The sequence below is a fragment of the Pelophylax lessonae genome (assembly GCF_965119305.1).
Source record: "Pelophylax lessonae genome assembly, chromosome: 5".
In the NCBI taxonomy this organism is placed as follows: domain Eukaryota; kingdom Metazoa; phylum Chordata; class Amphibia; order Anura; family Ranidae; genus Pelophylax; species Pelophylax lessonae.
In genome coordinates, this window is record NC_138772.1 from 102,268,728 (window position 1) to 102,293,798 (window position 25,071).

Here is a 25,071-nt window from a genome sequence, read left to right on the forward strand (position 1 = left end):
ATGAAGTTTGTCACTCAGATACTCTGTTTAGTTTAGTACTATAAATGTCATGGCTCTGGGAGATACCATAGATCACTTTTTATCTCTGGTAATTAGTTGTTGTTCATGGTGGCCATAATTGCCTAAACCCATTAACACAACAGCATTCTTCTACAGTCTAATCCCATACAAATCATTTCTACAAGGCTTGTAATGTCTTTAAATAATTTTACAAATACTTAAGTCAGCAGCTGAAATTGTGGCTGCCAGAAGCTAGCTATGAAAACGTCCTCCAATGCTGGCCAGAAGGCCCAATACAGAGCTGTAATTACATGTATGCAACTGCTTATGAGTCCCTTCAAGTGTAACTAAAGGCAAAATTTTTTAATTTTTTTTCATTTTGGTTAGAGTACCCCTGCCAGTTTTTTGTCATCTGTGTCCCAAAGGGGGGATTCCCTTCACTGTCTGTCCCAAAGCCAAAACGAGAAGTCAGAAGAAATCCCTCCAAAGTGAGGGAATCTCAACGTGTGAACAGGATCACCAGAACTAGTGTCCCCATTGGAAGATTACCCACTATTACTGTTCCAGTGTCAATCCAAAATTTAAGATTTTCTCCTATTTTCACTTTCAGTGGTAATGATAAGCAGGAAAAAGAGAGAGAGTAAATCTCTCTAACAGAAGCACAGACAGCAATAAAAACTGAAAGATGTTGTAATCTCTCTCTCCACTCTATCCAAAACATAAAGTAGAACTATAGGCAAAACTTTTTTTTATTTTGGACAGAGCAAGGGAGGGTTATAACCTCCGTCACTGTATTTTATGCCATCTGTGTCCCATTGCTGAGATTTCCCTTTACTTCCTGTCCCATATCAAAATGCCTGCAAATGAGGGGCATTCCTTGGGGACCCCCAGGTCACCAAAACTAGTGTCTCAATTAAAACATTTCCCCTCTATTACTTTTCTGGGGACAACCAAAAATGTGAGATTTATTTTTACTTTCACTTTCAATAATAATAGTAAACAGGACAAATAGAGAGGGGGAATCTCCCTAATGGGGCACAGACAGCAAAATAAAACTGACAGGTGTTCTAATCCCTCTCCACTCTGTCCAAAACTAGATATACTTTAAAAAATAATAATAATAATTTGCCTTTAGTTACATTTTAACTGTTACATGGTCAGCTGAGGATACTTTACTGATTCAGTGGATATCATAGATTGAAAGGGTAACTGGGCATTGTAGCTCCATTGCCATACTCCATCATACTTCTTGTCAGATCAGTGAATACTGACACTTTAGTCCACCAGAAAGATCAATAGTATTTTCTTTCTGGTAAATGTGGTTGAAGGTATTTCTGAGCACTGTAGGAAAAGCCTGTGAGTATGACCCTAGCTCTAAAACTTACAAGCTTCCTTTTGGCAGTTGATTTTCACAGCATTTTACTTAAAGCGGAATTCCACCTAAAAGGGGAAGTTCTGCTTTAAGTCCTCCTCTCCCCCTCCTCTGCCACATTTGACATGTCATTTTTTAGGGGGGGGGGGGCTGGTTTTGACAGGTGCCATCTCCCACTTCCACTTGGATTGCCTGGGCAATCCGAAAGGAAGTTCTCCTTTCCCCCTCCCTCCCTGTGCAATCTTCTGGGACCTGCCACAGGTCCCAGAAGACTGTGGGACCATTCACAAAGCCTAGCACAGCTCACACATGCATATTGGGCCACCAACTATGTAGCTGCAAGCAACACGGCCAGCTACCCACAGTTAGGATGTCGGTGCCCGGGAGCCTGAAGGCTAGTGAAGAACTAGCCCAGGGGAGGACAGCACTGGATCCCTGGACAGGTAAGTATCCTATCATTCAAAGTCAGCAGCTACAGTATTGTAGCTGCTGACTTTTATTTTATTTCGTTTTTTTTTTAGAGTGAATTAACTTTAGGTTAAATCATTGGTGTATTCACATTTCTTTCTAAGTATTGGTGGAGATGCCCTAGGAGGTAAAGGTGTAAGCGCAACCCCCAAAATCACATATATACGTTTTAGCATGTTAATGGGATTTCAAACATAATTTTTATTATTTTCAAATCTGCAGCTATCTATATTCCCTAGGTGCTGACAGTATGCAAATATGTATATGTTTTTGTATAGGCTAAACCTCTTTACATATTTAGTAAATAAAAGAATCATAGTTACTCACTATCTAGGAATACAAAATGGCTACCTTTTCAGACTGAAGGTGTCACATAGCTAAAAGTTGTAACCATTACTTAATGATTACATTTACATGCACTCTAGTGTAAAACTGTAAACATATTAATATAGCAAGGTAGCAATTACATGTTTTTAGGAAAAAAACATTTCAGAAAGAAAAGCCACCTGCAATGTTTTTCCTTTCTCACTCTGTCTGTCACTGTGTGCCTGCCAGCTGAAATGAGGACAGTATAATCATTTCTCTGGCAATTACAGAGACAGTTGTAGAAGTTGGAGGGACGTGTAAAAAGGAATGTGTGATTATGATGTTTATCTTCACAGAGAACGACAAATCAGCAGAGCTGTGTCTAATGATATTTTATGTAATTTTGTCCTGTTTTTTTTTTTTTTTAACAATTTCCAATGGAGGTTTGGAATCACATAAAAAAGGTGGTACTAAAAATATGATAGCGAACAGGCAGTGATGAATTAGCACCTGCAAAAGCTTGTTTACTGATTGTTTCTCCATTCTGCTGTCCAGTAAAAGGCTAAAAAAAAGACCTCAGGTAGGGGGACCTACACCCACCATATCATACAAATGATTTTTCGAGCTTGGTTTTCATCTGAACCCCCTTTGATTCTCCTTGTATCTTATAGAGGGTGCAGGTTATGGAAATGTTGTATCTGCCCTCTAGTGGATTCTCTGTCACAACGTGTCAGGGATACAGACTGCAGGCATCAAACAGCAGGGATGGCCAGATCTGCACGGGTACATTTAGAAAATTAAGACCTGACTATATATGTTTTTTTTAAACAGTTAGGTTTATATGCTTTAAGTTTAAGATTTATTTACAGTGAAATAAAAATCCATACAAACATCAGCAAACAAAAACACAGCAAACATGAAGATATACATGAACCATAAACCAAGTCACAAATACCTAAAAACCTAATTGTAATACAATACAATAGCTGTAATATATACAAAATGAGGAACACAGATCAACTAGATAAAACTGGAGGTGCAAAGAAAAGTCAGGAAGGGGGAACCAAGACTCGGATCAGGAACAAGAGGGAGCAGGTACAAGGTACAGGATGGGTATAGGTTCAAGGCAATAGCAGTCTCAGGCACAAATCAGGCTCAGGATTAGTAGCAAGCAGTAGATGGCTAGAAGGGCAAAACACTAGGTACTAGTAGAGGAGGAACTAAATGCCCTCCCAGCAGCCAGCAACCTAGGAACCACAGGGCCACCAGCAGGTGATCCAGGTCCTGATGCCCCCTTCCCTCCCACGAGCAACCTCTCCATCATGCCTCACCACCGAGGTCTGGAAGCCGACTGGGTACCCCACTGCCAGGGATACGAAAGCTAATTGAGTCCCTGCATATTAGATCCTTATGGAGGCACAACACTTGGAGCTTACAATTCCCTAATGCCCCACTGCTGGGATTCTACAAGCAACCTGAAGGTTTACACTGGAGTCCCTGGTCTATACTCCCAGACAGCAAGCAATTGTGCTGCAAGTTTTAAAATTACTTGCTTAGCTATTGCTAGACTTGCTAGGCTTCACAAGTATGTTGCACAATTGCAGCGAGTCCGCATTGCATGACTCCAGATCAAATTTCTTTGCAAACATTCTGCAAGTCTGCGGCAAGTTCTGGTTCAGTTCTGTTGTTGCCACATCTACCTCAGTGCAGGTGGTCAGACACTATAGCTAGATACTGTGCTCTTCACCTATAGCAACCGCCTTTCCCATATGGCAAGCAGGCCTTCCGGTACTCAGTTGCCCCCAGGTCTTATACACAATACTATAGTGCCTGGCCACCACGCCAGGGCAGGCATGAACAAAGCAAAGCAAACAGGTACTTGCATTTAGCAGACAGGCAGAGTGGATCTATGACAGTCCAGGTAAAAGGCAGGCTGGAACTTCCGGTTCCGGCGCCGCATGGAGTAGTCACACTCCACTATAGCTCCCGCACCCGGCTACAAAACCTGCCTCACGCCCGCACACATATCTCACGGGGACATCCGCACGGTCCGCTCGATCCACCACCGCTACGATGGATCGTTTCCTGGAAAAACCCGGTCCACGGCCACCTCAGGATCCGCCATCCATCCCTCCCGGGCCCTCTCCTCAGCCCGCAGCGGAGGCCGCAGAGCCTGCTATGGAGGTAGGCGTCCCCTCCTCCTCCCCACTTCCTTACCCGGACCCCAGGCTCACTGAGCGGATAGCTCAGGCTGTCGCCACCCTGCTCTCCCCTACCATCCAGAGCACGGTGGAGAAAGCAGTGCAAGCTGGCATGCTGCTGATCAAAAAGGAGCTGGGTGAGCACGCCACCAGGCTCAATGAGGCAGAGCACCGCATATCTAGCTTAGAGGATGAGATATACCACTTGCTGGCACAGGAACAGCTACAGGATAAAACAAATGCCTTTCTCTCCCAAAAACTGGAAGATCTGGAGAATCGCGCCAGGCGCAGTAATCTCCGCTTTGTGGGGGTCCCCGAATCTCTTCCGGCTACAGAGCTTTCTGACTTCTGCTCCCGTCGAGTCCCAGAAGCGCTTGGTCTGCCTGGTGTCCATGTGGTGGAAAGAGCTCATCGCATAGGGGCTCATTCAAGCGACCGCACAAACCCCAGACCCATCATTGCAAAGTTTCTGAACTATGCTGATAAAAATCTGATCCTGCAAAAGTACAGGCAAACCAAATCTCTCTTAGTTGATGGGGTGAAAATCTTGCTGTTTGCTGATTACTCCATTGATGTTTCCAAATGACGAAAGGCCTTCCAGCAGATTTTCTCACAGCTATACCAACTGCAGATCAAGTTCACTTTGGCTTACCCTGCCATCCTCCGGTTGAAATCCACCACTGGCGAACAACTATCTTTTCAAGACCCCTCTGAGGCTGAAACCTACTTACGCTCCATCCATCCGGAAGACCAACCATCCACCGCCAGGCCACCAACTCTCTCGAGATCTCTGGAACAACGGAGCCCCCGCAAAGACTCACCAAAACGACAACGCTTCTCCGGTCCGTCGCACCGCAACAGGTTTCGTTGAACTCCTCCTGCTTCCTCACTTCATCAATTTTAGTGATTTGATGTTCACTACCAGTACCTAAGGTATTTTTCTTTTTGCTTTTGTCATTTTGACAGCGACTAGTACTACCGCTCATAGTTGGGGGTCTAACTCCCTTGAACTCTCACCGCTGGTACATGCTCGCTCGTCCTAATGTACTTCACCATTATGTTTGGTTTATGTTCGGTTGTTCCAGCCTCCAGTGCACTTCTAACCAATCCCAGCTACCATACTCCTGTATTGCACCTTTTCAAGGGCTCTGCTGCTCGCTACATCCTGCCCGGGACGCATGATGTCTCCCCCTGTCCAAGGCTTTATGGCCTGCTGGCATATTTGGGGCGATCTTTTGCATGCCTGCGTAGGCCGTTGTGAGCGGGGGGCCTTCAGATTGTGACCCCATGCGGAAAAAAGAGAAGTTGTTACGCTTATGTTTTGTATGTTATGTTTCCACCCTTCTTCTGCACCCCTCATACCTCCTCCTACCCCTACCTATCTATAACATGCTGGCCACTAGCTCTCTGCACAACAACACCATGATCTCTCCCAGAACACTATCGGGCATCGCATACCTACATATTCTGTTAGTCGGTTGCATGACCCCTTTCCTGTCTCCACCCCACTGTCATCATCCTCTCACCCTGTTATGCACGTAATATCCTGGAATGTGAAGGGACTTAGGTCCCCCATCAAGTGCATGAAGATCCTGCGACATCTCCGCAGACTAGACACCGACATTGCCCTTTTGCAGGAGACTCACCTCGCCTCCTCGGACTTCCACCGCCTTCGGAAGCTCTGGGTGGGCGAGGTACTAGGCTCCGCTGCACCGGGCCGTAAAGCTGGGGTTATCATCCTAATCAATAAAAGATTATCATATAAGGTTTTGTCCACGTCCACTGATACACAGGGCCGGCTTTGCTCGATTACCACGGACCCCCACAACAAGCAAGGACCGTCCTGTCCCCTTTGTAAGCTTCCATTGCCTTTTTGGCAATGTACCGCCATTTCTTCCTTCTGGGACCTTGTTCTTACCTTTATTTACGGAATAACCCAGCTGTCTATCCCTAAAGACCCCTTCCTCTTGCTCTTTGGATATTGGGACCCCCAAATCCTCTCAAGACCTCCGAAACAACTCACTCCACATAAAGACTGGATTTTACTATGCCTTCTGGCAGCTAGGAGATGCATTCTCAAATACTGGATATCCCCTGTGTGCCCAAAAACCTCGCACCTCAAACAAACGCTACTACTACTTTTATATGATGAGAGACTAAATGTGGAAGACGGAAATCCGAAATCCTTTACACGTTTCATGCACCGATGGAGCGCTTTTATCCTTTCAGTGATGTCGCCTCAGGAACAACTGGATCTTCATGACCGTCCGGTCTATCACACTGGTTACTTACCTCAACTCCTGAGAACGAACCCTCCTCTACCTTCTGCTCCATTAAGTAACTTAAATTAAATTTTTCATTGTCATCTGGCTGCCCGCATGTATGTTGCCCTAGATCGTACTTTGATGTATGCTCTTCTCCCCCCCCCCCTTTTTTTTCTTTCCCTCTTCTGCCCCCCCCCCCTCCCCCTCAAATTTCATTTTCTAAACTGTTCTTTTCAAAATTGTTTGCTGATTTCATGTGCTATGATACTGATGTGATGCTACCGTCCTGGGGGCGGTTAATCTTCTATTATTTCTGTTATTATGCCGTTTGAAGGCTGACTGTTGCATTATCTTTCTGTATTGTGAAATTCCTCAATAAAATTTTATTAAAAAAAAAAAAAAGGCAGGCTGAGTTCAGGAAATAGTCCAATATCTGGTCCAAGGTCATACACAGGTGAATCCAAACTAGTAGAGCAAGGCAGACAGACAGGGGGGCTTGATCAGGAATTACATATGTATCACTCTCAATCACAAGCATGCGAGTGAGTGTTTTGCTGGCTTATAATAAGTTTGGTTCTCACCCAGCGACTGGCCACGATAATCACCTTGCAGGTGGACAGACAGACAAGGAGAGTGCCAAAGCCAAAATCCAGGAGCTGGAATGAGGAGCAGGGAGCTGGAATGAGGAGCAGGAACACTAGATGCTTCTGACATTACCCCCCCCCCCCAGGAGGGGCCCCCTGACCCTTAAAGACAAGCTGGACATCCAGCACAAGACCATCTGGATGGGCAGAGGTCAGGGGATCCGCAAGGTCAGGTTGGTTAGCAGGTGATGTGTTGCAGGAATCAAGCCGGATGGCTGATACACAAGCAAATTGCAAAGAGGCTTGAAAAAAAGGTTGAAAGCCCCACCTGACCGAATGAGGCAGCCTATTCAAAGGATGGATTAAACTTCTTAGACAAGTTTGAGTGGATGTAGTAGCAGTAGGGTGAGGCCAGGTTACAGAAAATTCCAAATAAGAAAAAGCAGTAAGCTCAATTGGCATGGGCTGGACTGGAATAACAGGTGCAGAGGCAGACTGGACCCCGTTGACAGGTACAGCGACTGACTGGACCACATCGGCAGGTGTAGCGACTGACTGGACCACATTGGCAGGTATAGTGACTGCGGAACTTGAGGACAAATTAGCCTGGATGTGCGCCCAAGGGAGTTTAGGGACAAGCAAAAGCAGGGGTAATCCAAAGGGCTTGACTGCTGAGGGCTTAGAGTGAGCACAGGTTTTGCAAGCTTTTACGTAGGAACAGGAGTACTTATGGAAGGAGAGCTGCCAAAGCCAACGGGAAACCAAAGAAAAAGGTTTAGCGAAACTTAGAAGAAGTTTAAAAACAGGGATCAAGACTGCGAGACAGCGAGTAAGTTTGGCTTCTAGGAGGAAAAGATTCCGGCTGTAGCAACTTGCTGGAGAGGTGGCCTGTAGAGATTTCAATAAACTTGTCAGCGTCTTTTGCTTTAACAGAATCATATAAAGGTAAATGGTTATGCAAACTGGAGTCACACTTGGAAAAATTGTCATGATCAGGATCCGAGTAGGAATGTAATAAAGGCACATGACTGGTACTGGCCACACAAGAGTTACAAATGGGCAACTTGTCAGCAGTTTCAATGCAGTTCTGGATGCAGGTCTGGGAACAGTACCTAATCTCTCCTGTAGCCCAATCTACAGTATGTGTAGGTTATGAAGTTTAAGCCAGGGATACCCTAAGATAAAGGGATAAGCAGGAGATGGTATCTAGTAGAAGCTGATTGCCTCCCTATGAAATTCCCCTCTGGTCAGAGTAAAAGGTACAGTGCACAAGGTGACCAGGGACAAGGGAGAGTTATCAACAGCTAAGACTTAAAAGGGTTAAAGTGGTCTGTGCACCTTAGTCACAGGAATCTGTAGACGGTGTGCTAGGTCCCTATCAATGAAATTGGTAGCACCAGAATCTATGAAAGTTGAGAGGTGATGAGAAAACTTGGCAGACCAAAGTTGTGCAGGAACAAATAGTTTATCTCTGAGGGAAACTGACACAGTATAGTCTATAGAAGTAGACCCCCAACTGCCTGAGACTCTTGGCGTTTCTCTGGTTATTAGGGCAGCTGGCGACAAAGTGGCCGTGGTTGTCACAATATAAGCAGAGTCCCTGGGATCTTCTTCTTGCCTTTTACCCAGAGGATAAATGGGTAGCGCCAATTTGCAAGGGCTCACCCTCCAGAAGTGGTTGAGAGGGCTCAGGAAGGGTTGATGAAGAAGAAGAAGTAGGAGGCGTGCTGGGGGGAAAAGAAACAAACCTCTCTGTACGCCTTTCTCGTAAACGCCTATCTATATGGATGGCTACTTGCATCGCTTTATTCAATGACTTTGGTTCCAGGTTAGTGTACCAAGGAGTCTTTGATGGAATCTGATAAGCCTAATCTGAATTGGCTTCTTAGAGCAGGGTCATTCCACCCAGAGTTAGGAGCCCAGCGGCGGAAATCAGAACAGTATTGTTCAGCGGTGCGTTTATCCTGATGTAATGACCTAAGGTTCGTTTCAGCAGAGTGGGCACGGTCAGGATCATCATAGAGTAAACCTAAGGCCTTGAAAAAGGCTTCAACTGACCCTCTACCTGGGTCATCTGCGAGAAGACTAAAAGCCCATGACTGGGGATCCCCCTGCAACCATAACACAATTTAGCAATCAATCACCCATGATTGCTGCAGCTTAAAGTCCAACTCTGGGTTGGGCATCCTCCCATTGGTGCTCCTCTCCTTTTGGACCTACCAATCTCATTGCATTTAAAAAAAAATGGTGCAGGATGGTGGAAGACATGCAGGCACACTGAAGTGTGGAGAGGCTTTTTTTATAAATACAGTAGGAGGCAATTTTTCTTTAAATTTTGTAATTTGTAAGCCCTTCTACCAATCATAAATTAAGCTTTCCTAGATCTGCTGAGGAGTCTGCACAGCATATTGTCCGAATTGTCACCGTCAGGCTGGTGCAATGTAATCTGCATTCAGTCCTATTCAGTCCCATAGGGCACTCCATCTGAAAACTTAAGGGGAAACAAAATGAAAAAATAGTTGTGTATAAAAATGTAGTTCATTCATAGGCGTGCGAACAGGGTGTGAGATGGGAAAGATCTCCCTCGGACCTGCTCTGCCTTAAGAGAAGTGCCACACACTTCTATTTCACTTTGCCAGCAGGGAGAGTAATGTATCGGGGCCATATACATGTAGGCAAACACATGCATGTGTATTCAAACTTTGGGGTGCACACCCTAATGCAATAGGCTGCGCACACCTATGAGTTCATTATAGCTAACTAGGGTTAACTAAGGTTTCAGTAAGGGGTTAAATAGGAAAGACTCATACCTCATATATCTTGCAGCCATTGTCAAAGTCCTCAATGGTGTATATACAGGTATATATTACCCTTGTTACTTAATAATAATAATAATTGTATCTTGTCTGCGTCTTATCATTAATTCCTTATCCTTAATAGTAAGCATTATTTGAGATGTTATCAATTAGTGCTGGCTAGCCTTAGGGTCATCTAATATAGGGCGATGTTTAAAAAGATTTAAAAGGGAAAAGAGTAGAAGATAAATAGGCAGAGAGAAAAGGGGAAAGGGGGGTGAAAGGGGAAGCCATAGTCGCTTTTTAATTGAGTTTCTTTCCATCTTAGACTCTGACCTTCTTCTTCATAAGAACCACAGATAATGATATCATCTAATCTTTGAACGCAAACAACATTTAAAGTGCTGCATACATTTAAGCTTAAAGAAATGGATAGAGGTTGTGTCTGTAGCATGCAATCAGTTTTAGTCAGCCTTAGTGCGTTATCACATGCAGACAAATCAGAGAAAACTGTTCCTAAATAGCAGCCAATTAACTTTTATGTTTCTCCTAGAAAATAAAATGGTCACAAACCTGGGCAAATGAAAATAAAAATCATATTAACAAAATGCATAAATAGAGATAAGATTTATAAAAAAAAAAAAAATCAAATTTTAAAATGTAGATCTAGAGATATAAGCTGCTGAAGTTTAAAGCCCAAATCCAAGAAATACAAAAGAAACTGCCCATGCAGTGCCCCCCCTTCCGCACTGCAATGGTTAATTGCTTGTTAACTCTAGGAGAAAAAAAAGTGTAAATACTTACCTTGCTAGGGCAGGGTCCCACATTGACCTCTGCTACACAACTTGTAAATGGCCCCTCGCTGTCCTCAAGGACATTGCAGGGCTCTTGGTGTGATTTCATTGTGCAACTACAGCCCAGAGCAAGGGGCTTGGTGGAACCGGTTGCACAAATGGAGAAAGCCTGCCAGAGTGAGGAGTAAAGTAAGTATTACACCTGATTCCTAATCACTTAGAGCATTTATTTCTTACATGCCCAGGACTGGAAGAAGGGAGAGAGGAGGAGAGGAACGGAAAGGTGAGAAATGAGAAAAGAGAAAAATGAGAAGGGAAGGAGAAGCGCGAAAAGAGATGAGATAAAAGAGAGGAGGGAAGAAGAATAAAGTAGAGAGGAGAACAGAAAAAGGATGGGTAGACAGATGTGAGAGGGAAAAAGGAGAGGAAATTATAGAGGGAGGGAAATAGATAAGAGGAAAGAGAGGGGAAGAGGGGAGGGAGGGGAGAGGGCAAGGGTAGAAAAGAGCAAGGACCAGAGAAACTGGAGTAAGAAGAAGCAGGGATAGGCAAGGAAGGGAGGGTAAGAGAGAGATTGCAGCAGTCGTAAGAAAAACAATACTTACATACATAGCCATGCAGGATATGCAAGGTTTTATAGAAGCATTCATACTATGGCTAAAAACTTTAAATTGACACCTTGAGTAATAATAACTACTGTGCTTTATTGACATCTTGCTTTCATCTGTAACTTTGTTTTTTTGCAAGTTGTCCTAATGTTTTGCATGCAAAGCCCAGAGTGGTTACAAAAGACACTAATGAGCTGATATTTTTCTTAACTTACCTTTAGCCCATGGGCAACATCTACACTTTTGCCATGACAACAAATCAGTGTCCAAACTTTACCTGCACTAATTGTGATATCAGTAAAAATAATTGGGATTAGAATAATTTAAAGAGTAGAACATTTGTAGAGTTTTCCCACTGTGTCCAGTATTTAGTTCTGAATGGCTTGTTTTACATACGTGATTGCAAATTCTACAATTGTGTATATTTAAAGGAGGCCTATAGTTGAAGAAACACAAAGGCTGTCAGTGCTGGTCTTCTCAAAATAATGCTATTTGCCTGGATGTCTTTGGCTTCAATAATTTGTGTCACTGAAATAGAGCAGGCATGCAGATTGACATCACTGCTGGGCACTGATTGGCATCACTGCTGGGCACTGACTGGCATCACTGCTGGGTACTGTTGGGGTTGCACTGATGATCAGTGCCCTGATTATCTGTGCAGGTGTCCCCTGTGAGGTGCATGTCTCCCCTGTAAGGAAATGCCGCTGATCGACTCTCATCTCCTCACACTCTGTCAGTGTGAGGAGAGGAAAGCCGATAACCGGCATTTCTTTGTATGCATGTGATCATCTGTGATTGGACACAGCTGAACAGATGGGTAAAGACCTTTGTCATCGGATCTCTACCGAGATAAGGGATTAGCCATGTCCCAGGTAAACAGCACGCCGTCGATCACAGCGCTGCACGCCTCTGCGGGCGCGCAAGTGCGACGTGAGTGGAACCTCATATGACATCGTCCCAGAGCAAGAGAGCCACCCTGTCACCATCATTTGTCTATATGGTGGGCGGGAGGTGGTTAAAAAGTGAAAGTCAGAACTTCTTATCTGCATATTTGTTCCAGGGAAGTTACTTAGAAAATGCTGAAGCATTTGAACAGCATAACTAGCCAGGTCAGTTGCATTTTCAACCTTTATATTCTTACACTTCAACACTTCTTTTTTCTCTGTTGAGCTTGTTATTCTTTCTGAAGTGTGGTGATCCACTCACATGACAGTAGTTGAAGATGTGGCCTGGCAGCTTGACAATTTAGACATGATACGCGTGTTGGCTTAGCTAATTGTCCAAAGATCTCTGTTTAATTTCAGCACCCTTTACATTATTTGTTACCATTTTTACTCCCTGGCGGTCTGATTATGTCAGTATTTTTGAATGTCAAAGCAGTAGATTGTTTTACATGGAAATTTGCTGTTTTATATTGTAGACATGTAATTCTTAGGAATAACTCTGTCCAAACAAGAGTCTAGTAGACATCTTTCGTGTGTACCATAACAGTGGAGGTATTATGAAGTGTACTCATTAGGCACACATCTTTCTTGTCACAGTGTCATCATTTTTCCTTTCTGCCAGGTAACCATTTCTCCAGTCTTCAGCTTCTTGTTGCCAAACATTGGCGGCATGTCGTGCCGGTTAGCCCTAACGGTTCCATGGACATTTATTTTGTTTTGCAGTTGAAACTCATAAAGTTCAGGAGACGTATAAAAGTTGTCGGTTGTTGCACAATAGCCCTGATTTAGCAATTGCTCAATGAGTGAAAGAACAGGAGAGGTTGCCATTCCATAGTTCCTGTATTTTCGATTGAATTTTGTTACTTTTCCAGTGTACAGTATATGACTGAATTCAAAATGTAGCCAGTTGACGATTCGAATACCATGTAGGATTTTACGCCAAATCGTGCTCTCTATGATGTAATGTATTGTACCCAGCTGAGCCTTCCCTTGTAGGCCATTAGACTTTCATCTAAGCTGACATCTCTTTCTGGCACATAGCTCCGTTGGAAATCCTTTAGAATCATTTAGGATACTTCCAAAATTTTCTTTAGTTTTTGTGCAGGATGAGTAGTTTCATCAAATTCTTAGTTGTTTTCAAAGTGTAAATATTTCATGATCAGGGAAAATTTGTACTCTGACATGACCGTGCCAAAGAATGGAGTGGCAAGTAATGTACTGGTTGTCCAATCCCACTTCTGCAGGGGTTTCCCCACCACTCCCTGAAGTATTATTAGGTCCAGAAATTTCCAAATGTGATCTTTGGTCACTGGTTCCCACTTTCTGCTTCTTGGAAACTTCCAATGCAGAGTAGCTGATTGTTGCTCTTTGTACCATTTTGTCTCAGTAACTATTTTTTCAAAAACCTCATCGGTCAGAAATAATTGAGACTTATTTTGGGTCCAAGGGGTTGTCTTTATTTCTTTATTGAGACTTATTTTGGGTCCAAGGGGTTGTCGTGTTCAACGTCTGCTTTCATACCAGATGGTCCAGTAAATGGGAATCTTGGGTGCGCTGCCTGATCCGTACCGCAGTCAATAGAGCACCAAGTTCGCACATCACTGAGCTCAGCCGCAGAATTATCGATGATGCCACTTTCAGTACCTGATGACGAATTTCCACACAAATCACTATTGCTCAGTTCTGCAAGTGATTCTAATACACTATCGCTGTTTTCTAGCTGGTCTAAAACTGCTTTTGACCTAAAGGGATGCTTTTTGGATGTCATGGACGTTCACAAGTTTCCAGACAGAAAGAACAGTAAAAGTGCAGGTAGGGCACTGGACAAAGCACTAGGGACAAAACTGAGGTGAAATGGTTTGATACAGTAATGTAATCCTAACAGATTACAATGTATTACAATGTATCATGTCATGTTTTGTTTACTTTTTTTGAATTTCCCGCCCAGTTCCGACCCCTGCATTGCCGGCGCTCGCAGGAAAGGGAACCCAGAAGACGAATGTTGGAATCGACTGGAGGAAACAGCGGGAGGACATCAGGGGATCGTCCTTGCTATTAGATATATTAAGCACTGGGGGTGCCAGAGCTGCGTTCCCCACATTCCCGCTGAAACAAAAAGTCCTGGTTAAACATCTTGTTTAATTAAACAAGAAATTTTCTGTTTTTTTTTTAATCCTAACCATTATAAAAATAAATACAAAATTAATATACATTCCCTTTTCAAAAGATTGAAATGTGCATGTGAAAAAACCTATTAAGGGTTTTTTATATGAATTTTTACCTTCAGCTGATTTTATCAACTTTGGTTACGGAGAAATATCTGACTTGCTTTCCAGTGGCATGAAATGTGCCTTTTCATGTTATTCTTCTTTGTTCTCTTGAAATGTCAATATTCTGGACCGTGTATTGGAAATGTGCATCTACTGTTTCTTGGTCTGTAACTTGGATTAAAATGGCATGAGCGTTTCAAGCTGTTGAAAATTCGGAAAGCCTGCGTCACTCCACTCCGGGGATGCAGCCTGCCATCTCACATAGATTTCACCCACTACCTTTGGCAGCTGGGAGCTGCAAGTAAAAAGGATTAAAGTGTTTGCCTGTCACAAGCTGATCCCCACCACCTGCTGATTGGATTGAAATAATCCTTTTACACATTACAAAATGCCATTATTACGGTATTACGGAAAAGGTGGCAATAATATCGAAGACATCAGAGGGTTATTAATCTGAAGAACAATTACAATACTATGTATTTCATAGCAAGAGAAATTCCACCATTAAATAGGAGGACTATTCTAGCTGTGATATTACTTTATCCAAGAGGTCAGCAAATTGTTCACTTGTAAAGTCTTTCAACTATCCTGGGAATTTGTTTATCGAGACTTATTTGGGGTTCATTAAGTAATTTGTAATTTTTGAAGCTACATTGAGGGTAGGGTCACAAAAAACAAAAAGCATATCCGATGGGATAAAAAGACCCCCCTCCCCCAAAAAAAAAAAATGCTATGTATCAGTCAGAATCAGGTAATTTCCCATTGAAGAAGAAAGTTACTTAAGCTATTTACATATGGAGAGTGTGCAAAGGCCCCTTCTTATCTCCCAGCACTTACTGTAAGTAGAAACGCAGACCTTAGATCAGATACTTGTGCTCTGGCATCCAACTGAGCGCAGTACTGTCAAAGTGTGAGGAAGCTTCATAGACAATAATATGTATTATGGACAATACATAGGACCCCTTGGAATTACCCTGCACTTGCGCAGTTCTGTGCCCTGCTGGCTTAAGACTATCTGAGGTCTGCATTTTCTCTTACAGTGAGTGTTGAAGAATTAGGATATCTTTTGCAATTTTTGAAGCATGAATTTAATTTTAATTTAATGTGCATTCTGAGATACTGAGGTTACTTTACTAAAGGAGTAAAGCATGTTCACTTTGCAGGGAAATTTCTGTTACTTTAAAAGGGAGTTTTTACTTAGCGGAGTTAATATGGTAGAAATTCGCTTTGTATAGATTACCCAATCAAGTACAAGGAAAATAAAAAAAAAAAATTTTCTTGCAAATTATTGGATGATGGAAATTAGCATAGCTACCTCACATTCACTAAGCCAAGTCAAAATTCCCTTGCAAAGTGAACATGCTGTAAGTCAACCATCTGTCTCCACATTCCTACTGATGTTTTGTTGAGTACTCTGAGACCCTCAAAACCTGGGGAGAAACCCTTGGGGAAAGAAAACCTTCCACTACTTGCCCCCCCCCCATTCCTTAAAACTCTGCACTATCCTCTTTTTCTTGTGTCACTGGGGACACAGGCAGCAGTGGGAGCCATGGACTCCTGCTACTGTTAGTCAAATCTTGTGAGCAGGGAACTGGGAGGATGTGGGGGCATGGCTGCGTAGCGCTGTGAATGTCTAAGGACACATATGGCCCAGTTCAGGAGCGTGGCCACATTGGTGCCCCCTCTGCAGACAGCTAGCTGAGAGTTCACCCAAAGTAAAGGAGGAGGAGTGGACAGGTAAAGGAGCACTCTATGCAATACCATTGCACAAAGCAGGTAAGTATAACATCTTTTTTTATTTTAATAAAAAACAAATTGCTTAACAATAACTTGTTTTACTGCAAAGCATGTACTGCTGTGGGTTTTATTGCGGTATCAGTTATTTTGAAGGTAACCCCAATGCACAAAACTAATGAACCAGAGTTGTAGTGCTATAATGTGCTTTATCAGAAAAAAATAGTTTAGGTCCAATTTTAGGTCCATTGTTGTGAGATGGAAACCTATTCAAATTATTAGGCTGCTTTGATGTGAGGCACCTTAAAGTGGAGTTCCACCCATTTTTAATAAATTGGATTACATAAATGTATGTAATCCCCTTTAAAACGACTTTTACCAATGGAAAGTTTTTTTTTTTTTTTTTTTGCTAGTAAATACCTGATTTTCTGCTTTATTTATCCTCTTCTCACTTCCGGGTCTGGTCGGCGATTACGTCATTCGGCGATTCGCAGTGTGTGCTGGGATGGCATGAAATCTTGCATTATTACACAGGAGATGAGCTGCACTGCGTGCTCTGCCCCGCCCCGCCTCGCCCCCTCTCAGTGAGCTGTATGTATGTAGTGTATTGAGGCTGTGCTCCGCCCGCCTCCTCTCAGTGAGCTCAGTGAGGATATAATGCTTTCAGTCCTCGCTCACTGAGAGGAGGCGGGGCGGAGGCAGGACGGAGCACAGCCTCAATACACTACATACATACAGCTCACTAAGAGGAGGCGGGGCAGAACACACAGTACAGCTCATCTCTTGTGTAATAATGCGAGATTTCATGCCCTGAGATAAATCCCAGCACACACTGCGAATCGCCGAATGACGTAATCGCCGACCAGACCCGGAAGTGAGAAGAGGATAAATAAAGCAGAAAATCAGGTATTTACTAGCAACAAAAAAAAAAAAAAACTTTCCATTGGTAAAAGTCGTTTTAAAGGGGACTACATACATCTAAAATGACTAAAATGGGTGGAACTCCACTTTAACCCAAAAAAACTTTGAGTCTTTGAACCAACAAAGCTTTCCCTGTTGTGCATACTAAAAGTAGGTGAATACAGAAACAGGGTGAAAATAAAAGCGACAATGAACAAAATGCAGTAGCTTATACAGATACGTATAATATCTTGTGATCTGGAGTCTTCCAACTCAAGTGGTAGAATTCCATAATGTTTCCTTGACTCCTATAAGAAGGTGTTTAATAAGTACAGTGCCATCTGACAGATGAAGGTATTGCCTGCTGTGCCCTAGTGACTATCGTGTCTTGCTGTTGCATACCAAGACACTCTAATTACAATTGTTTGAAATGATGGGAAAACTGTTGCAAATACTTGCAAAGTGTTAGTGGTGTGCTAATACCTCTTTAACAATTTTTGCATTTTTGATGATTAAGGACCAATCAGAAATTACCTCTCAACTAATTTGAAATTACTAAAACGAAATGTGATAGTCAGTATAGATATTGCTCTACCAATGTTTCTATTCTTAAATAAATTTGACAGCTTGCAGTATATGGTGGTGGTTTTGGTTCTGGAGGACAGCTAATTTGCATTATACCTAAACCGTTGCAGTAAAGATGGGTTTTAATATACAAAGTGATTTCAACAAACTTTCCCTTAAAAGGGTGGGATGGAGAAAATCTGAAAAAAGGAATGTTGTACATAGCCCCCATCAGGAGTCAATTTTTTTTATCCTGGGGAAAGTGAAACATGGAGCCGATTGGTCACTGTGGGCAACAGCTCTGATTTCATTGCTTCGTTCTGTTAAAAAGGCCCTTTATCGTCTTGGACAGGAGTTATATTATACATATATTTTATTTACTTTTTTTTTTTTTTAAATTACCATTTATGTTGGTCAGTTGCAGAGAAGAAGGTGGTGAAAGGTACTTTTTCTATTAGTAGTTGCCAGTTCTTGTCATCAGTGACTGTAACTAAACCAGATTGCAGGGATATTCCTGTGTTAGCAAAAACGCGTTAATCTGGTTCAGCCTTTTGACTGAGCCATCTGTGTTGAAACAGAGAGTTAATTACAATCTGGTTTGTTTGCTACCACCCACTAGAATTACAGAAATCTGTGTATTAACTCCTTAGTCTCTGTTAGTCTGAGAAGACAAGGACACAAATGAGGATATTAAACCCTAGCCCCTTGGAAACTTGTGCAGAGGCCAGCAGCAGTCCTCCTTTTCCTTATAGGTACCACTCTGTGGAATATGTTTCCTCTGCTCCCTGTGACCGGGCTCCGCCAGACGCTGCCAACTCCTGTAACAGACATCAGTATTTTCCATGTCTGAGAACTTAATTGAAACATAATTAAAATCAGTGCTGCAAGTGGCATTTGAGGGTACTATGAATTTATTTACCAATCAAATATTCTAATTAGAATTTTTTTTTCCTTTCTTTAATAAAAAGGGCACAGTACTCAACCTCCACCAGAGATGTTTCATGCTGGGGACACAAATTACCCAACAGCAGGTTTAGTGAAGAGGCACAAAAGATGCCAACTGGCACTCACCCATTATTACAACATACCATGCCCCTTAGGTATTTGTCGAGTAGTTTGTGAATGATAACAGATTAATATTACTTTATTTTTTAGAAATCAGGAAAATTTTTATTATTAGAAGAAATAAAATTTGCTATAATAATAGTGGCATGTTATTCTGGGTTAAATCTATTGTTGTGGATGAAAATATGTGCATGTATAACACAAGTCGTCTCCTGGACATCTGCTTGCACAAGGCGCCTATTCACGCTAGTAATGCATTGCAATGCATTAAACCAGTGTGACGATAACATGGTGATGGCTGCTGGTCACTACGTGACTAATGAACTTTATTCCACCATGTCATTAAAGTCGATGTAAAACCAAAAATGTTTTTTGGTAGATGAGGGTATTGATAAGAGCATTGACACTTTATTCTGTCTGTGTTTTATGTGGCAGAATTCCCTCCCTTTTCCAGAGACACAACAGGAATTATGAGAAAATCTCCCCAAAGCAAGGCAATATTCTCAATTAGACAGTTTGCATGGGAATGGGTATCCCCATTGAAAGATACCCCCCTCCCCACCTCCTGTTATTGTGACAACTTTAAAGCCCATTTGGACCCTCTTTTGTTTATTACTGTAATTCAGTCTGTAATAAACAGTAATAGATGTGGGTGTCTTTCTATTTTTATTGTACTATATTGCCAAAACAAGGATGCTGGATATCCAGATAGATGCTCAGCATTGGTGCAATGCCCCCATCCCCGCTGCAATCAAGAGTGCTCATGGTAGGAATGCCTCTACTTCCATACCGACACTGGGTCATTACCTCTTAAACTAGTTCATTGATACTTCTTACAGTTTAATGTTTCTATTCAATTTATGTTAATTGCTTATATATCTTCTGCCGATGATTGCATATCACTAAAAACATCTTGTTCAAAATATACATATAAATTCTTCACTTTTTCAATGTTTTTATTGGTATTCACATGGTACTCACATAAACAAATGACAGTGCCATAAAGGTTACAGAAGTACAAAACTTGTTCTTATTTTAAAACTTTTTTACAAGGATAATGCAGAGCATGAGATATTGTTAGAGAGTAACATGCATAGGCAGCTTACTACAGATAACATGACCTATGAATTAAATAAAGTTTTAACCAATTGCCGACCATATGGGTCTGGGGCGTGCATATGTGCCACCAGCAGCCCGCTCTCGTTGTGATTATACACAGCAGGAGCTGATCTGTGGGTACTGTGGACTCGATGTCCGCCGGCACCCGCCAATCATTCAGCACAGAGGCAGAATGGCGATCTGCCTATGTAAACATAGCAGATCACCTTCTGTCAGTAGGGAAGGCCTCAATGCCTTCCCCTAGTAAAAGCACCTCCCACACAGTGCACAAGCAATGGCTAGGCACACATTTAACCCTTTGATCACCCCTGATGTTAACCCATTCCTAGCCAGTGTCATCAGTACAGTGACAGTGCATATTTTTAGCACTGATCAGTATATTAGTGTCACTGGTCCCCAAAAGTGTCAGTTAGTGTCCGATTTGTTCACCGCAATATTGCAGTCCCACTATAAGTCGCTGATCGCCGATATTACTAGTAAAAAAAAATTTGTAAAAATGTGCCATGATTTGTGGACAGACGCTATAACTTTTGCACAAGCCATTCAATATACGCTTATTGGGATTTTTTTTTTTTTACCAAAAATATGTAGCAGAATTTAGTTTGGCCTAAATTGATGAAAAAATTTGACTTTTTACATGTTTTTATGGGATGAATATGTTTTATAGCAGAATGTAAAAAATGTTGTTTTTTTTTTTCAAAATTGTCGCAGAGGTGATCAAATATCACCAAAAGAAAGCTCTATTTCTGGGATAAAAAGGACATACATTTTATTTGGGTACAGCGTCACATGACCGTGCAATTGTCAGTTAAAATAATGCAGTGTCGTATTGCAAAAAAAGGCCTGGTCATGAAGGGGGGTCAAGGATCTTCCATGTAACTATGGGGGAGGTAAAGGAGGAGGGGGACGAAAAGGATCTGGCAGGGATACATTTATGAGTGTTATATGGAGGAAGGAAATTGGGGAAGGACAGGGATGATGGACTGTAGGAAAAAAATGATGAGAGGTGCATATACGTTTTTGGATGTATTATGACACTATAAATAAAGATTTTTAGAATAAAAGTGTATTCATGGTTACTGAGCAGCATTGTTGATTGCAGCACTGTGCAGGGTCAGACCACTGGAGACTTGGACTGTTCTGCTCAGTGTTAAGCAGTGGTCTGGATCTCCAGCATGCAGCAAGAACAGGGCCAAGCTGCAGCACACTAGTACAGTTAAAATAATTAAAAAAACACTTACATCCATTTCTGATTATGCAGCTTAAGGCTACATGTACATGGGACGTTTTAAAAAGTCCTTTGAACGCTGGAATTTAAAGGATGTTTAAAACGTCCGTTGTGTTGCGTTTGCAGTCGCGTTTAGCGGGCGTATAGCGGGCGTTTAGTGGGAATTTGCACTCAGAACCGTTTCTAGAGGTCAAAAAATCATTCCCCTTTAAAATGGAAAAACGTGAGCGCTAAACGTGGGTGATCGCACGTTCTGAACATCCTGAACGCAGATAATTGCTTCCAAAAAAAACGACACTGAACCCAACTGCCTCTAAATGACTGTAAACGACCCAGTGTACATGGAGAGATAAGATAACATTGAGGTGGGTTCAGGGGCTTCTGAAAAAAACGCCCAACTGCTCAAAAACCTTCATATACAAGTTGCAGTGTACATGAGGCCTAACTGAATAACAGTAATAAAAAGGGAGCTCTACCGGGCTTTTTTATATCTTGGATTTTCCATAACTTTCTGCATTAGAGACAATGGTCAGTGGAATAAATAGAAAAGACTAATCCCCCCAAGGGGAACACAGGTAGCAATACATTCCTGACATGCAGTTAACACCTCCCCACGCTATCCAATTTTTTTCTTCAGGTTTTGGCTTTGCCTGTACTTTAATTAATATATATCTTCTGTGAAATCCACAAATCTTGCATGCAGGGTTTGAAGTTGACCTGTAAAGTACCTATAGATGGGGCAGCTATTTGACCAATTGGTTTGTTTTATTGATAACTCATAAATAAACCATGTGCGGGTTACAGGTGGTTACGCTTTTCATATCAATATGCACTCAGCAATCAAGAGGCAGGATATATAATCCAATCGCATCTCTGAATGACTTTTGTCCCTAAACAGTAACCACAGAATCTGAATTCTACAGATTTGCACATATGCCTGCATAAGATAATGTGAAAGATGTAAAGTTTTCTTGGCAATCAGAATAGAGAGGCTTCACAGTGACTTGGTACTATAATTCACTAAAAGCCAATGCAATGCAATACATGCTTGTATGAAATGTAGGTTCCTTTCAATGGAAGACTTGTGTGCATGAGAATTCTCTTGCCAGTCAAATGTTCCTGTGGTCATAGTAGCATTTTTCAGACTTACATTTTCTTTTTCACTTGGGCAGGAGAGCAGGATTTTTTAAAATCAAATACAATTATTTTTAAAATGTATCAATAAAACATCTTGAATATTTCAAACAAATATGATTGTTCCTGCTCACCATCAATGGCAGCCTGAGCTAAACATTAGTAAATTAGGCCATCTTGAGTTACAGTGCCTGTTATTTCACAGCACAGGCTAACATTACTTCTCAACCAATATTTATCCTATTAAACCATTGGGGCAATGGCACACAAGCCATGACCTAGGTTAGCAGGACTGCCAGGGGCAGAACATAGCTTTCCACAAATCCTGTTGTGGACTGTCAATAACACATTTACATTATAATAAACAGTTTGAGAATATTGTCCTGTCCTGTTGTTGGAATGTTGTACTGTGGGAGTAAACTACTAACACTGGAAAGTGCAAAATCTGGTGCAGCTGTGCATGGTAGCCAATCAGCTTCTACCTTCCACATTTTCGATTAAGCTTTGACAAAAATATACCTGGAAGCTGATTGGTTTCTATTCAGTGCTGCACAAGATTTTCCCCCCTCCAGCTTTAGTAGATCAACCCCTGTGTCAACCCCTGTGAACTTACAGTTCACCCACTTTGGGTCCTGGCCTTTCATGGTCACAAGATCAAATACAGAAATTGTATCAGATATATTTAAAACTGATTTTCTCTTTTTGTTCTTATGTTCTTGTTGTTTTCAGTAACACTTCAGTTACTCCACTGCAGTTTCACTGCCAAAGTTACCGGATCTCTCAGTAACTTTACAAGTCTATATGAAAAAAATTCCTGACATGTCACAATATACAGCAACAGTTTATATAAAAAATGTACCTTTTATCAATTGAAGGCATTAATTAAACTCCAGCCCATTGACTTTGCCTAGGGTGATTTGATGCTACCCATCTACTGCAGGAAGAGTAAGCATTTCTATAGTCTCCTCTCCCTCAGGGATCATCTGGAGCTAATCTGTTTCACTACCAAGAACTGTCGAGGCACCAGATTTACATGTTTGTGTCATTTGTGAGCCAGCATCTCAGTCCTGGAAGTAGATGCTGACCCTGTGTTTGCCTGAACAAAGATACAGATATTGTTACGGGAGTACTAAGCATGCATGCATGTGACATAACATAAAAAGAAAACAAATCTGATGATAGGTCCACTTTAAAAGACTAACCCATGGGTTATAATACAAATCTTTTAGCATGCTAACAATCTCATGCCCAGGCTGCCCTTTGATGCTGTCCCACTAGGGGGCGCATTAAGGGATGCTGCGGACAGGAACCCAGGAACCGGAACTGTATATCAGCAAATTCTGATATACTATGTGGATTGAAACTTTAGCTCCATTGTTTCATTGATGTCAAGTTATGTTGTCAAGTGCCTTTGAACCAAGAATAAGATTCCGAGTACACTACATAACACTGCTCTTGTCTTTGTTTTAGTCTTACATGGAAGACCACTTGAAGAATAAGAATCGCCTTGAGAAAGAGTGGGAGGCTCTGTGTGCATATCAAGCTGACCTGACTGCAACAAATATAGCGCTGAAGGAGGAGAACGTGGCAAAGAACAGATCTCTAACTGTGGTTGCATGTAAGTATACCTAGATAGCAGGTGTCAGTTCCCCTAAAACCAATATAACAATTTTTTAGCAGACAACAAACAGTTAAATTGTCTAATGGCTTCTTGTATTTCTTTGACACTCGAGATCACTGTGTGAGCTTGCAAGCCTGCAAAGTTGCAAAGCCCATGACAAGGGGATATTGAATTTATTTTTTAGTCAAAACAAAAGCAGAATTTGGAATTCTCCAAGGTGTGTGGGAACTTCCAAAACATTAACGTGGATTGGAACTAAGCCACAAACTAGAACAAGGAGAATGGAATTGCCAAGAGTTATAAGAAGCCAGTTGGTGACTCATCACACTCCTTCAAGTTTGGTGGACTGGCCCTTTATTCTTCCCAAGTTTAACATTGGAAGACAGCTAAATCATCTTCCAGCCTAGGGCTGGAAACAGATGGCCTGGGGAGACACAGGTATAAATTTGCCCAATGAGTCTAATAACTGTAGGTCATTAAATAGAAAACAGTCAGTCAAGGAGACAAGTTTTTTAGGTCTATGAAACTAATAATTCACAGGGGAAGCATTTCACAGGCAAGACGGCTTGATGTTACTCGATTCTGACACTGCCAAAGTTAAAAATAGCACAGGAGGAATTCTGTATTTATGGAATGAAGAAATTGTTAGCTAATATAATAGAGCTATTAAAATTAATTCATAACAAAAAAGACAAAATGCATAAGAAGATGTCCAAGAACATGCAGCTGTGATTTAGAGTAGAAATCGAGGTACATGTATGAATTGGTCTTTCTCCCTTTTTTCAAATGTATCGCTAGTTCCTACATATACCCAGCATGTATTGTGTAGCTTGTTGGTCTTCTGTGCCCACTGCTACATGTTGGGTAAATACTGTATTCCAAAAAAAGGTAATAGTGACTGCTTATCAACTGATATATGAAAAGCCACCTATTTACATACTGACTACGGTGGTGCAGTTGCAAAGTGTAATAAATACTACTAATAAATACTAGGCTGAGAGCGCTGATCGAGAGCCAATTGGCAGACATTTTTCGGTCATGCCCTTCAACAGAAGCTGGCTGAACTGCTGGCTTCTGTCAAACCGATTCCAGGACACACT

The 25,071-nt window shown here is 41.9% G+C and overlaps 1 protein-coding gene across 1 annotated transcript in view; it reads left to right on the forward strand.

Moving 5' to 3' along the window:
* Positions 1-25,071, forward strand: part of PTPRN2 (protein tyrosine phosphatase receptor type N2) — a 1,352,613-nt gene that overhangs the window by 1,233,889 nt on the left and 93,653 nt on the right. The window contains exon 15 of the mRNA XM_082258395.1: positions 23,821-23,968. Coding sequence (XP_082114521.1) covers positions 23,821-23,968 — 148 coding nt within the window. The remainder of the gene's footprint in view (positions 1-23,820; positions 23,969-25,071) is intronic.